The following is a 16,186-nucleotide window of genomic DNA, read 5'->3' as shown; positions in this document are numbered from 1 at the left end:
ATGGGATAAGGGGAATGGCTGAGGAAGGGACTGATCTATATAAGAGTGAGCTATCTGCTGTGAGATTATAGTGGTGTGAATGAGGGCGGGATTGAGCTGTACCAGACTGAGCTATCTGCAGTGAGATTATAGGGGTGTGAATGAGAGGGTTTGATCTTTAACAAACTGAGCTATCTGCTGTGTGATGGAAGGGGTGTGGCTGAGGGAGGGATTAAGCTGTACCAGACTAAGCTATCTGCTGTGTGATGGAAGGGGAGCAGATAGCAGTGTGATGGAAGGGGTGTTGCTAAGGGAGGGATTGGGGTGTACCAGACTGAGCTATCTGCTGTGTGATGGATGGGGTGCAGATAACGGAGGGATTGAGCTGTACCAGACTAAGCTATCTGCTGGGTGATGGAAGGGGTGTGGCTGAGGGAGGGATTAAGCTGTATGAGTCTGAGCTGTCTGCTATGTGATGGAAGGGGTGCGGCCAGTCTGTACCAGACTGAGCCTTCTACTGTGAGATGGGAGAAGGAATGGCCATGACCGAGCAGAAGGACCTGAGAGAGCTTGGGTCTTGAGCATGAAGGTAGAGAGGGAGTTGACCATCGGAATATTACTATTTGTGTAGCAAGAAAGAGTTAATGTCTGCAGTGGAAAAGAAACCACATAGTACCTAAACCAAACCAGACCAGTTATGTAAATTAGCTCTCTAGTGTCCCCTATTTCAGGCAGGTTTCCTCTCGGTTGCATAATTTAGTTTTGCCTAAAAATCTGTACATTTTTCTAACATTTTGTAAATCCCAGATCCCTTGAATGCTTATTTTTTTTACAAATATGTTTTGCAGTTAGAAGTTTTGACACCTTGCCTGCCCCCGTGGCACTCTGCCAGTGACATTTTGTTATAAATGAAATGCAGTTGGCACAGGTGCCTGCTGGAGGGATTGGCATTGTATCATTAGCAGAGAGAATCTCACGTAACACTCCCTGGCTTTATGTAAAAGTCTTCATTATTATCATGACTCCATTATGAAGAGGAATGTGTCTTGTCTAACAAAATAGCAGATGTTTTGTATGAATGTAGAAGAAAGTTTGAAATGTCACCTTGAAAACCCAATGTTACTAAGCAACTATACTACTCTTCAATGTTCTGCTCATGTCAAGCCGGCAAATGCAAATACATGCACTGTCTATATATCATAAAAAAACGCTTTCATCTGTTCCATCAGAATTCCAAGTATTGGTGACTAATCTAGAGACAGAAATATTTGTAGAACAATGGGCCTCATTTATCAACCGTGCCTAAAACCGGCTGTGTTGCCCATAGGAACATATCAGAGTCACCTCCCGTGACTTGTCTGACTTTGTCAATAGTTTTCTTGATGAAAAAGGAATTCGGGAGCATCTTTTTGTAGAAATCTGTACTGTATCACTCCTTCTCTTCTTCTTGGAAATATAATTTGACAACTGGGTGCTACCAGTTGGAGGATTGTCTCTACAGGCGCTGACTTCAATGATGCTGATATGACTATATGGTGATAATTAAAGGGGGTCTCCATATAGACTATTCATCATATATTCACAGGATATATGATAAATAGACATAGATTCCTTGCTCTTGGAACTGCATCTATCTCGGGAACCAGGATCAGCTGTGCCTTTCCCACCAATCGGCTGAACCAAGAGTGTACTGTGCATGCACAATGAACTCTATGGGAGCAGCAAGTATATAGGGGCTTATTTACTAAGAGTCCGCGGACGAACTTTCGACTTTTTCGGGTTTTACGCAGCTGTGACAGGTATTTAATAGGGGATTAGGTTGCATGCAATCGGATTTTGGCGCAGCTGCACTGGCTTTCATGCAACAGAAATCGGGGGGGGGGTGCCGTCAGACAATCCGACAGATTCAGACTGTGCGCAGGATTTTACTTTCAAATTGTGTCGCAAGACAATGCACTTACATGCACCAGGAAGAAGAAGGTGAACTCCGTCGGACCTGAGTGGGGAAGCCACACATGCAGGATATCGGGCGCACAATCTTAGTGAATCGCGGCACAGTGCATTATCGTCGGACAATGCACTTTCAGTGACTTCCTCCGGACAGGTAAATAAATGTGCCCCATAGTGTCAGCTATTTGCATCTCTCCATTAGAGGTGAATGGAGAGTGGCTGTACATGTGCGGTACATGTGCGGGGTCAGCAGATCCCAGAGGTAGAACCTGCATTTATTGTAGATGTGTCATCCAGCATTTTTAAGGGGTTTTTTTTAGGGCTAAAGTAAAAGTCTGCTTTATTTATTATGCATTTCCGATATTATTGAGGCCATTTACTTATTATGGGGATTCGTAAGAGCAACTATATCTATACTGTACATGTTGTAGTGATGCCATTTTCTCTTTTCAGATGAGGATAGGCATACATTCCGGGTCCGTCTTTGCGGGTGTCGTAGGAGTTAGGATGCCTCGGTATTGTCTGTTTGGAAACAACGTCACCTTGGCTAGCAAATTTGAATCAGGGAGTCATCCTCGACAAATTAATGTTAGTCCAACGACATACCAGTAAGTAAAACAAAGGTCTCCATTATGCATGCTGCATGTTATACATATTATACGACCATTAATATTTTACCAATGTAACAGGTATCGCTATTCAATTAAAGAAAAATGCAAAAATTTCCTTTGTTCTATTGGATAAGTTGGCCTTCATTCCCATGGTCTATTGGTATGACATGACTGAAAGAGGCATTAGTGATGACATGTATTTCTATTGTAGGTGGCCGGTAGAGTGGTAGCAAAAGGGTCCTTGGTTTCTATTCAACCAAAGCAAAGAGCTTAAATGTCCCTCAAATATATATTGTTAAATATGGCTTCCTATAAAATTGCACTGTGACCCTATTGTGTAAATTGTCTTTAATAAGGTGTTTCATGGCTAGACATGGGATAATGCTCTAAGAGACAAAAGCCCCCCCCAAAAATGGGACTTTTTCTCATATATTTCTCAAGTCCTGTGAGAAACACATACCTTATGGGAAAAAGCATAAAAGGAACAAGAAAAACCCTATGTGGCTAACTAGTCTTGTAAGGAAAGCAATAAGCGAGAAAGATAAAGCGTTTAAGGTGCTAAAACGTGAAGGTAGCGATGAGGCATTACAGGATTATAGAGAGAAAAATAAATCCTGTAAAAAGCAGATAAAGGCCGCAAAAATAGAGACTGAGAGAAATATTGCCAGGGAGAGCAAAAATAATCCCAAATTATTTTTCAAGTATATAAATGATAAGAAACTAAAAACAGAGAGTGTGGGTCCCTTTAGAAATAACATGGGGGTCATGATGGAAGGAGATGAGGAAAGGGCCAATCTACTGAATGTCGCCTTCTCAACTGTCTTTACCCAGGAAAATCCCCTGGTGGAAGACACAATGAGGAATAATGTAAATTCTTTTTATAATGTCAACAGTTTAACCCAGGAAGAGGTATGGCGCCGCCTCGCAACCACTAAGATAGATAAATCACCTGGGCCAGATGGCATACACCCCCGGGTTCTGCATGAATTATGTACCGTGATAGACAGACCGTTATTTTTAATATTTGAAGATTCACTGAGGACTGGTTATGTTCCACAGGAATGGCGCATAGCAAATGTGGTACCAATATACAAAAAAGGATCAAATAGCGATCCTGGAAACTACAGACCCGTGAGTCTAACTGCTGTGGTGGGGAAAATATTTGAGGGGTTTATTAGAGATGCTATCCTGGAGTATCTCACTGTGCACAACCTTATAACCCAGCGTCAGCATGGGTTTATGAGAGATCGGTCCTGTCAGACTAATCTGATTGGTTTCTACGAGGAGGTAAGTTCAAGACTGGATCTGGGGGACGCTGTGGATGTTGTATATCTGGACTTTTCAAAGGCATTTGACACCGTGCCACATAAAAGGTTGGTATATAAAATGAGACTGCTGGGAATAGGAGAAAATCTGTGTATCTGGGTAAGTAATTGGCTTAGTGATAGAAAACAGAGGGTGGTCATTAATGGCACATTCTCATATTGGGTTGATGTTACCAGTGGAGTGCCACAGGGGTCAGTATTGGGGCCACTTCTTTTTAATATTTTTATTAATGACCTTGTAGTGGGTTTACACAGTCAAGTTTCAATATTTGCAGATGATACTAAGCTGTGTAAGGTAATAAATACTGAGGTCGATAGTTTAGCATTACAGAGGGATTTGTGGAAGCTTGAGGGATGGGCAGAGAAATGGTTGATGAGGTTTAATGTAGATAAATGTAAAGTTATGCACTTGGGCCATGGAAACAAAAAGTATAATTATGTTCTAAACGGTCAATTACTTAGTAAAACTGAAGCTGAAAAGGACTTGGGGGTATTGGTGGATGGTAAACTTAATTTTAGTGACCAGAGCCAGGCGGCTGCTGCTAAAGCAAATAAAGTAATGGGATGTATCAAGAGAGGAATAGATTCTCATGATAAAGACATATTGCTGCCCTTATACAAATCCCTGGTCAGACCACACATGGAATATTGTCTACAGTTTTGGGCACCAGTGTATAAAAAGGATATAGTAGAGCTGGAACGGGTGCAGAGGAGAGCAACCAGGATTATTAGGGGAATGGGGGGACTAGAATACAATGACAAATTACAAAATTTGGGATTATTCAGTTTAGAAAAAAGACGACTGAGGGGAGACCTCATTACAATGTACAAATACCTGAACGGACAGTACAAGGATCTCTCCAAAGATCTTTTTATACCTAGGCCTGTGACCAGGACAAGGGGACATCCCCTACGCCTAGAGGAGAGGCGATTCTACCATCACCATAGACAAAGGTTCTTTACTGTAAGAGCAGTGAGACTATGTAACTCTCTGCCGCAGGAGGTTGTTATGGCGGACTCTATGTACATGTTCAAGAGAGGCCTGGATGCCTTTCTGGAGAGAAAAAATATCACGGGTTATGGGGATAAAAAATTTATTTAATTCTTGAAGGTTGGACTTGATGGACTTGCGTCTCCTTCCAGCCTTATATACTATGATACTATGATGGCTAGAACTATTGCTCCTCATGAGGACAAAACCTCCTTTCCTCTAGGTTTAGATGATTCCCCTGGTCTGTGATGATGGTAGAAGCGACTCTCCTCTAGGTGTAGAGCAGGGGTCAGGAACCTTTTTGGCTGAGAGAGCCATGAACGCCACATATTTTAAAATGTTATTCCGTAAGAGCTTTACAATATGCACATGCCTCCCAGTAGATAGGTAGCCATAGCACATGCCTCCCAGTAGATAGGTAGCCAAAGCACATGCCTCCCAGTAGATAGGTAGCCACAGCACATGCCTCCCAGTAGATAGGAATCCACAGCACATGCCTCCCAGTAGATGAGTAGCCACAGCACATGCCCCCCAGTAGATAGGTAGCCACAGCACATGCCTCCCAGTAGATAGGTAGCCACAGCACATGCCTCCCAATAGATAGGTAGCCACAACACATGCCTCCCAGTATATAGGTAGCCAAAGCACATGCCTCCCAGTAGATAGGTAGCCCCAGCACATGCCCCCCAGTATATAGGTAGCTCCAGCACATGCCCTCCAGTATATAGGTAGCCCCAGCACATGCCCCCCAGTATATAGGTAGCCCCAGCACATGCCCCCCAGTATATAGGTAGCCCCAGCACATGCCCCCCAGTATATAGGTAACCCCAGCACATGCTTCCCAGGAGATAGGTAGTCACAGCAAAAAAAAAAACCCTGGTGAAGAGGATGCCCCTGTCTATGGGGATGGTAGAACCACCTCTCCTCTAGGGGGGGGTGTCCATGGTGATGGTAGAGCTGCCTCTACTCTAGGTATAGACGATGCCCCTGTCTATATTGATAGTAGAGCTGCCTCTAGTCTAGGTGTTGAGGTTGTCTCCTATCTAGGTATAGAAGATGATCCCCATGTTCTGGCCTCAGGCCTGTATTAGAATATTTCCCAATAATGTTGGAGCAAAATAATTTTACTGTATTCCCACATAAACTATAACTGTGTAAAAAATTCCCTGCTGGTTCTTGCAGCTGAAGAGTAAAACCTATTTCCATTCTGGATTGTCATGTCCTTCATTTGACCTTGAAATAAGCAGCAAGGCAAAGCTATTAGAAATGGGATTAAATTACAGATAGGGTCTTCCTATATAGGAAGCTCTTGTGCAATGTACAGTACAGCTTATGGCCTGGCTTACGGAGAAGGATATATCCATTGAGAGATAACGGAATAATTTCTCTGGAGGCCAGCTATGCTCGGAGATATAGTATAAATGAATTACAGACTGTGGAGGATCTATCTGTGTTGTGACGTAAGGAAAGGTTTTATACTGGAATGGAAACCTAAATTTAGCACTCTATGGACATTGTACCATAAAAGTATGGGGATGTTATTACTGATGGGATCTTCGAAGAGTGAAGTTTATTGAGTAAGATGGGTAGAAGATCAGAAGATGAAGACCATGTATAACTCATTGCAGACATTATTCTAGAACATACTTTATGAAAGAAGGAACATTATGGGAATATTTCTTCTATAGAATGTCTATTAACATTTGTATTTACCTTATTTGAGGAACATTTCACAAACTTTACTGTCCTATAACACAAGAGATGGTTTCATTTATCCGTTCATTGCCTTGGACCAATTACAATCCCTTATCAACCCTATACTACTCGGGATGGTCTTAGTTATCCTTATACTTCCCTAGACCCCCAGGGGTAGTGTCCTTTTATAACCCTAGACCACCAGGAAATCTTTAATATATTCCTTCACTGACTTAGATCATCATGGATTGCATCATTTACAATTCCTTAAATGCCCCCTGACTACCAAGAATGGTAGAATTTATTGCTATACTGCTACTACTAGACCACTAGAGGTAGTGTAATCTTTTCCCTTTATAAACAGATAGTTTCATTGATCCATTCACTGCCATAGACCACCAGGGATGGCATCATTACTATCACTTTAATGCCCTAGACTACCATGGGTGGTATCAATTATCCTGGTTCTACCCTAGAACACCTAGGATGAGATCATGATACAATCATACAGATTGTATCATGTCTATCCCTTAAGTGTCCTAGACCAGTGATTTTCAACCTTTTTTGAGCCGCGGCACACTTTTTATACTTAGAAAGTCCTGGGGCACACCACCAACCAAAATAGCACAAAATGACACTAAAACAGTCATAAAAGGCCTCCCTTTACTAATAAAAACCCCTAGCGGCCTCCCTTTACTAATTAAGAGACCCGAGCGGCTTCCCTTTACTAATAAAAACCTCTAGCGGCCTCCCTTTACTAATTAAGAGACCCAAGCGGCCTCCCTTTACTAATTAAGAGCCCCTAGCGGCCTACCTTTGCTAATTAAGAGACCCGAGCGGCCTCCCTTTACTAATAAAAACCTCTAGCGGCCTCCCTTTACTAATTAAGAGACCCAAGCGGTCTCCCTTTACTAATTAAGAGCCCCTAGCGGCCTCCCTTTACTAATTAAGAGCCCCTAGCGGCCTCCCTTTACTAATTAAGAGCCCCTAGCGGCCTCCCTTTACTAATTAAGAGCCCCTAGCGGCCTCCCTTTACTAATTAAGAGCCCCTAGCGGCCTCCCTTTACAAATTAAGAGCCCCTAGCGGCCTCCCTTTACTAATTAAGAGCCCCTAGCGGCCTACCTTTGCTAATTAAGAGCCCCTAGCGGCCTCCCTTTATTAATTAAGAGCCCCTAGCGGCCTCCCTTTACTAATTAAAAGGCCCCAGAGGCCCCCCTTTACTAATTAAAAGGCCCTAGAGGCCCCCCTTTACTAATTAAAAGGCCCTAGAGGACCCCCTTTACTAATTAAAAGGCCCTAGAGGCCTCTCTTTACTAATTAAATGGCCCTAGAGGACCCCCTTTACTAATTAAAAGGCCCTAGAGGACCCCCTTTACTAATTAAAAGGCCCTAGAGGCCCCCCTTTACTAATTAAAAGGCCCTAAAGGCCCCCCTTTACTAAGTGAAAGGCCCTAGAGGCCCCCCTTTACTAATTAAAAGGCCCTAGAGGCCCCCCTTTACTAATTAAAAGGCCCTAGAGGCCCCCCTTTACTAATTAAAAGGCCCTAGAGGCCCCCCTTTACTAATTAAAAGGCCCTAGAGGCCCCCCTTTACTAATTAAAAGGCCCTAGAGGCCCCCCTTTACTAATTAAAAGGCCCTAGAGGCCTCCCTTTACTAATTAAAAGGCCCTAGAGCTACCCCCCTTTACTAATTAAAAGGCCCTAGAGGCCTCCCTTAACTAATAAAAAGCCCCAGCCTCCCTTTACTAATAAAAAAAGACCCTAGCTTCCTTCCCTATACAAATAATAACCTTATATACTTACCCTTGATGTCTTCTTCCGCGTACCTTCACTCCTAATGGCGATCCGCCCACCCCGCATCGGCGATCCGGCCATCTTCTGTAGCTCCTGCACCGTGCGCCTCTGGTCACGTGACTTACGCGACCTGACGTCAGGGCGCGTCAGTCACGTGACATGGGCCGCGCGGTGCAGGAGCTACAGAAGATTGGCGGATCCCCAACGCGGGGCTTGTAGGTAAGTATGGGGCAGAAACACAGGGGCGCGGCAGCAGCATTACACAGGGGCACAATAGTTCGGGGAATTTTCTCCGTGGCACACACAGGTTGAAAATCACTGTCCTAGAACACCAGGGATGGCACTGCTTCTCCCTGTACTTCCCTACACCACCAGTGCTGGTATAATTTATTCATTTCCTTAACTTAGGTCACTATAGAATATATTGTATATTTTTTAATTGCTTTAGATTAACAGGAATAATATAATTCAAACCTGTAATGTGCTAGAGCACCAGGGGTGGCATTATCTGTCCCACCAATCCCACACACCACCAGGCATGGTATGATTCATTAATTGAATATCTAATGCAGTATATTACCCTCTATCTTACTTACTACATGCTGAAAACAAATGTTCTATCAAAAAGATCCCAAAACAGGTTCTGGCCCTGGGTATGGTGGCACCAAACTTTAAAGAAGAACTGTAAAGTTATTTTGTTTTCCACAAATTAATAGCTCTTGGGATGTAGAACAACTTTGCCTATTATCTTTGTTACCTATATCCATCAGTTTCTTTGCTATACCCCTCAGATTATCTCAGTGCTGCAGGAGTGCCTTCCTCTGCCTTTGCCTTGGAGTCCATTGTATAAACAAACTCTACGGACTCCAGGGAGGGTAGAGACTGCTGCTCCCTGCTCACAGGGGGCAAGGTCATGTGACAGAGCTCTCTCTGTGTACAGGATGTGTTCAGGACTGTGGATACAGATGTATCCTGCACAGAATAGTGAGGTATAAGATCTCCCCTGTTCCCTATCAGTCCCTCCATCCCAGTCTGTAATTCTACAGAACTTTTTCTGTCTCTCTCCTCTCCTCATGCTGCACCCCATCCACTATTAGGACTGCACTATTAACTATTAAGCTATTAATAGTTCTGTGCTATTAGCACAGGCTATACACCTGTGAGGTGTATAGCCTGTGCTCACACAGCACAGGCTATACACCTCATGTATTAATTATTTCTACATATTACATGTTCCATGCTCCTCCATGTGATGGAAGGTGGCATTTTAGTCACCATATACATCCTGTATGTACTCTGTGTGTGCAGTGTTCAGTGGATTTACTTGTAGGAATCACACAGGATTTTCTGCTTAATTACTTTGAGAGAGAACACAAGGCAGCATGGGATCTGTGGGCAAACTAATTGGACTCAGCTTGAGGGCAGATAGAGGAAGACCTTAGTCTCCACCCACTTCACCTCTGGTGAGAAAGATTTTTGTTAAACACTTTCAGAACAGAAAATGCCATCACTTTGGAAAGAAAAGGGCGAGTAACACAATATGGGCATAGTTCTGTTTGTTTTTAAAGGGGGAATCACATTTGAGAATTTGGTAAAATCATTATAACTTTATAATAGAAAGCAAATGTGGCAGTTAAAACATAACTTTTACTAATATATTTAAAATGGTTCCATAAGACCCTGTTAATCCATGCTTGAATGGCGCCGCCCAAACACCAAAGTAATCGTGTCACACAAGGCAGTGTAACATATAAAGGGGCTTAGGTGTGGGGTAATGGTATTGATACAAATCTATTTAATTCTTCACATGTAATACATATAATGGATAACTATAAAATTCTCACCCATTGCCAGAATATTGACTTGGCACTATTGGGGTGGCTCATAGGACTCAAAAGTTTTTGTTCACATTATGTACACATAGAGTTAATAATACAAGAAAAAAATGGAAAGATCTCACCAATTCTTGTCATATGTTTGATTGCGGTCCCCACAGTACATGAGAGTCACCTGGGATGTGTCGGTCTCTTGCGTGTCCCCAGTGTGTCTGTACCTATCGCCCGGACCGTTGCTCCCGTCCTAACAAGGACGGTCCCACACTTGCCCTACAGGCTAATCTGTCCCTAGGTGATCGCAGGAGACAAATTAGCCAGCACTACGCCAGCACTACGACCCGCACGCCTGATACGGCCGGGCCAGCAGGAGGAACGGCCACTGCCACTCCAGCCTATTTTTCTCCCCTCTACCCATGGGGAGTACTCTGAAGTGAGGCATCGGGAACCTTCATTCCGTGCCTTTGTTTTTTGCAAATCCCCTGATGAACCCCAGTGATTTTTGGGGGGAAACGCGTTGGGATATTTAGCTGCTTTTTTGTCTCCTGCGATCACCTAGGGACAGATTAGCCTGTAGGGCAAGTGTGGGACCGTCCTTGTTAGGACGGGAGCAACGGTCCGGGCGATAGGTACAGACACACTAGGGACACGCAAGAGACCGACACATCCCAGGTGACTCTCATGTACTGTGGGGACCGCAATCAAACATCTGACAAGAATTGGTGAGATCTTTCCATTTTTTTCTTGTATTATTAACTCTATGTGTACATAATGTGAACAAAAACTTTTGAGTCCTATGAGCCACCCCAATAGTGCCAAGTCAATATTCTGGCAATGGGTGAGAATTTTATAGTTATCCATTATATGTATTACATGTGAAGAATTAAATAGATTTGTATCAATACCATTACCCCACACCTAAGCCCCTTTATATGTTACACTGCCTTGTGTGACACGATTACTTTGGTGTTTGGGCGGCGCCATTCAAGCATGGATTAACAGGGTCTTATGGAACCATTTTAAATATATTAGTAAAAGTTATGTTTTAACTGCCACATTTGCTTTCTATTATAAATCACTGTTTCTATGTGGTTAGCACTGGTCATGATCTGGTAATTGATGAAGAGCTCTGTTCCGCTTGCTAGTTGCAATACCAGTTTATGGTCCCCGCATGTGTTTTCTTTACCTTACACCTACGAGGCCATTTTGTGAATGATCATAATTTTGCTTAGATTGTGTCATTATAACTTTACAGCTACACTTTCAAGGTCATAGTAGACATCTCATTACAGGTCTAAACTCAAAAGCGAACATCTTATTTCAAGCTCAGCATCAAACAAAATATAACCTTAAAAAGCCAAACATTTTCAAAACCCCTCCAAAGATATTGAAAGGGTAAAATAACAGGCTAGACTGTGTGCTAATATCTTCTCCTCCATCCCCGACACTTTTAGAAAACTAGCGTCTTCTTCTGCCTTACAAGACATGATTGAAGAGATTTAGTAGAACGCTCGACCAAAGCAATCAATTTCCATCACCAGAAAGTAAAAATGTACTGGACGTGATTGTAAAACTTCAGGAAGGAAAATGGAACCAGGTTTTAAGTCCTTTTGTTTCTTTAAGGAATAACAGTTTTTTGTGAATTTTTCCACATTTTAAGATAATACTGTACAATCTCCAAAAATAGTAATTGTGTTTTTGGATCAGTTTGCATTCAGCCATCCTGAAAACCAGGTTTCTGATGAACCAAGAATTTTTTATTGAAACATTCATATATCATTTACCAATCTGTAATAAATGTGTGTATATTGATTGTATGTTGACTCTTATTATCAACCACTGTGTGTGGGTGGGGTAATCAGGACTCTCACTGTCACTGTGTGTGGGTGGAGTCATCAGGACTCTCACTGTCACTGTGTGTGGATGGAGTCATCAGGACTCTCACCACCAATTAATGTGTGTGGGAGGGGTAATCAGGACAATCACCACCAATCACTGTGTGTGGGAGGGGTAATCAGGATTATCACCACCAATCACTATGTGTGGATGGAGTCATCAGGACTCTCACTGTCACTATGTGTGGATGGAGTCATCAGGACTCTCACTGTCACTGTGTGTGGGTGGAGTAATCAGGACTCTCACTGTTAATCACTGTGTGTGGGGGAAGAAAAATCAGGACCCCGCTGTCCCACTTGGGAGTCCTTCCAGGAATACTCGACTTTTCATCCTGCTTAAAATTATATAAACCCATATATCACAGAGCTTAAATTGCTTAGATCGGAGCAAAAGCTGAGAGGTGTAACACATAATATATCACTTACTCGGCGGACAGCACACAAATACATCATAAACACACACTATATACACATACTGCATATACATACATACATACAGTGTATACACATATACATACAGCATATATACGCCATGTACACACATACAGCATAAACACACACAAATACATCATATACACGCACTATACACACATACTGCATATACACACATACATACAGTGTATACACATATACATACAGTATATACGCATATACATACAGTATATACGCCATGTACACACATACAGCATAAACACACACAAATATATCATATACACACACATTTACTGTGGAACATGTACATTGTACAAGGTGCCACATAATATCTACAGTATATAACAGGGCAAATCCTTCTATCTTTAGTGCAGCAGGTCGGGGGGCCGGACCCCTCACACTGTGGGCTGCTATGGCTGGTACCCCTGTTGTTACGCCCCTGCTGATAAACATCCCCAGTATCTTGAAATATTCACCAGAACTAAACAGACTGTAATCTGTATCTATATACCAGTAAACCGAGTCATGGAAGTGATTATTGTCCTTATTATAGAAAGCGCTCATTTAATTTGCATATCATTACAGAAAATTCTTCACATTGCAATTAAAGACCCAAAAAGTCATGCCCCAACTTAGCAATTAACGGGACACGTGAAAAAAAAAAATTACTCCTACATTATTGGTATTAAAGAGATTACATTTTCTGTCTGTATCTTGTGTCACCTGAGATGACTGGACCCGAACAATTAGAACAAGTATGACCGAAATTTATGTAATCGGGATGTAGAACAATGGGGCAGATTTACTTACCCAGTCCATTCGCGATCCAGCGGCGCGTTCTCTGCGGTGTATTCGGGTCCGGCCGGGATTCACTAAGGTAGTTCCTCCAACGTCCACCAGGTGGCGCTGCTGTGCTGAAGTCCGCTGAAATGCACTCAAGTACACTGGCCTATTCCTGGTGAAGGTAAGTGCAAGCTCCGCGACACTTTTTGTTTTTTAAATGCGGCGGTTTTTCTGAATCCGTCGGGTTTTCGCTCGGCCATGGCCCCCCGATTTCCGTTGCGTGCATGCCAGCGCCGATGCGCCAAAATCCGATCGCGTGCGCCAAAATCCCGAGGCAATACAGGGAAAATCGGCGCAAATCGGAAATTTTCGGGTAACACGTCGGGAAAACGCAAATCTTGCCCTTAGTAAATGACCCCCAATGTATGAATTAGTATGTGGGTAAGGAGAGGTAACGTTTCCAGGAAATTTTACTTTTTCGCCGTCATAGCCTTCAGCTGTGAGACTACAACAATTGCTCATATTACAGATAATTATAGCGCTTCTTTAAGGGGTTGAATACTAATGATTTTTCGCAAAGCTAATTGCTCTTTATTTTTGCATCTATTTCCAGTGGTGAGGATACTACACGGGGGGCCTTCTAATTTCTTCTACTTTTGATATTGTTCACTGACTCCCCCCAAATTCCCAAATATCTCCCCCACCGGCTGATTATCATTGCATTATTCTAGAATATTCATCTAGATGTGTCATATATTCCGCTACCAGAATCCACTTGTCTTCTTGTGTAACAAACCTGAACCTGGGAGCATTATACCTACACTTACCTTGCAAAAATTGCAATGTGTTGAAAAATGTCTCAAAAAAGACAGAAAAAATAGGAAGAAAAATAAAGATAAATGACCCCCTACGGATCACATGAGGCTCACACAAAAGGAAAGGGAGAACACACTTAAAGCCCCCCTATGGCTACAGCTCTGCTCATAGTGGTCTCAGATGAAACGTGGAATAAATCAAGACCCATATGTTTGTAGCGCCTATATATCTGTGTACCCTGTGGATCCAGTTGCACAGCTATGAGGATTGCGGTGGTTACAATTATGACCGTGAAATAAAGGGACCTCTTGCAGCACTCTGATGTCTGGAAATATCCTTACTTTGCAACATCAGATTATCCACATTTTTGAAATGTCTGAAATTGCAGTAGGACTGTATTTACTCTTTTCCTGCTACTGTCAGAAAATTATGCTGCTAAGCTTCCATTTTAATGGTGTCTGCCATAGGTCGAGCTTAGCGGCTGTATGACCTGATAACAATGTACAAGTACATGAATGGGCAGTACATGGATCATTCCAAAGATCTTTTAATATGTAGCCCTTTGACCAGAAAGAGGGCCCATCCTTTACACCTAGAGGAGAGGCGGTTCTACCATCACCATAGACAGGGGGCATCCTTTACACCTGGGAGAGAGGTGGTTCTACCATCGCCATAGATAGGGGGCATCCTCTACACCTAAAGGAGAGGAGGTTCTACCATCACCATAGACAGGGGGCATCCTCTACACCTAGAGGAGAGGCGGTTCTACCATCACCATAGACAGGGGGCATCCTTTACACCTGGGAGAGAGGTGGTTCTACCATCACCATAGATAGGGGGCATCCTCTACACCTAAAGGAGAGGAGGTTCTACCATCACCATAGACAGGGGGCATCCCTGCACCTAGAGGAGAGAAGGTTCTACCATCACCATAGACAGGGGGCATCCTCTACACCTAGAGGAGAGGAGGTTCTACCATCACCATAGACAGGGGGCATCCTTCACACCTGGAGGAGAGGAGGTTCTACCATCACCATAGACAGGGGGCATCCTCCACACCTAGAGGAGAGCTGGTTCTACCGTCACCATAGACAGGGAGCATCCTCTACACCTAGAGGAGAGGTGGTTCTATCATCTCAATAGACAGGGGCATCCTCTACACCTAGAGGAGAAGTGGTTCTACCATCACCATAGACAGTAAGTATTGTCTACAACTAGAGGAGAGGTGGTTCTACCATCACCATAGACAGGGAGCATCCTCCTCACCTAGAGGAGAGGAGGTTCTACCATCACCATAGAAACGGGGCATCCTCTACACCGAGAGGAGAGGATGTTCTATCATCTTAAGAGACAGGGGGCATCCTCTACACCTAGAAGAGAAGTGGTTCTACCATCACAATGGATAAGGGCATCCTCCTCACCAGGAGGAGAGTTGTAGACAAGAAGTATTGTCTACACCTAGAGGAGAGGTGGTTCTACCATCACCATAGACAGGGGGCATCCTCTACACCTAGAGGAGAGGCAGTTCTACCATCACCATAGACAGGGGGCATCCTCTACACCTAGAGGAGAGGCGGTTCTACCATCACCATAGACAGGAGACATGCTCTATACCTAGAGGAGAGGTGGTTCTACCATCACCATAGACAGGGGGCATCCTCTACACCTAGAGGAGAGGCGGTTCTACCATCACCATAGACAGGGGGCATCCTCTACACCTAGAGGAGAGGCAGTTCTACCATCACCATAGACAGGAGGCATCCTCTACACCTAGAGGAGAGGCCGTTCTACCATTACCATAGACAGGGGGCATCCTCTACACCTAGAGGAGAGGCCGTTCTACCATCACCATAGACAGGGGGCATCCTCTACATCTGGAGGAGAGGCGGTTCTACCATCAACATAGACAGGAGACATGCTCTATACCAGAGGAGAGGTGGTTCTACCATCACCATAGACAGGGGACATCCTCTACACCTAGAGGAGAGGAGGTTCTACCATCACCATACACAGGGGCATCCTCTACACCTAGAGGAGAAGAGGTTCTATACCTATGGAGCCTCTCTGCTACAGGAGGTTGTA

General features: G+C 43.6%; 1 protein-coding gene and 1 long non-coding RNA gene across 2 annotated transcripts in view; one reads left to right on the top strand and one right to left on the bottom strand.

Annotated features, from left to right (window-relative positions):
- LOC140117462 (uncharacterized) overlaps nucleotides 1–16,186 on the bottom strand; it is a 216,306-nt gene that overhangs the window by 111,890 nt on the left and 88,230 nt on the right. The window lies entirely within an intron of this gene.
- GUCY1A2 (guanylate cyclase 1 soluble subunit alpha 2) overlaps nucleotides 1–16,186 on the top strand; it is a 117,237-nt gene that overhangs the window by 92,829 nt on the left and 8,222 nt on the right. The window contains exon 7 of the mRNA XM_072134224.1: nucleotides 2,383–2,537. Within this exon, the coding sequence (XP_071990325.1) occupies nucleotides 2,383–2,537 (155 nt within the window). The remainder of the gene's footprint in view (nucleotides 1–2,382; nucleotides 2,538–16,186) is intronic.

Source organism: Engystomops pustulosus, chromosome 2, assembly GCF_040894005.1.
Source record: "Engystomops pustulosus chromosome 2, aEngPut4.maternal, whole genome shotgun sequence".
Lineage (NCBI taxonomy): Eukaryota > Metazoa > Chordata > Amphibia > Anura > Leptodactylidae > Engystomops > Engystomops pustulosus.
Note: the sequence above shows the minus strand (reverse complement) of the source record. Positions and strands in the feature narration are given on the sequence as shown.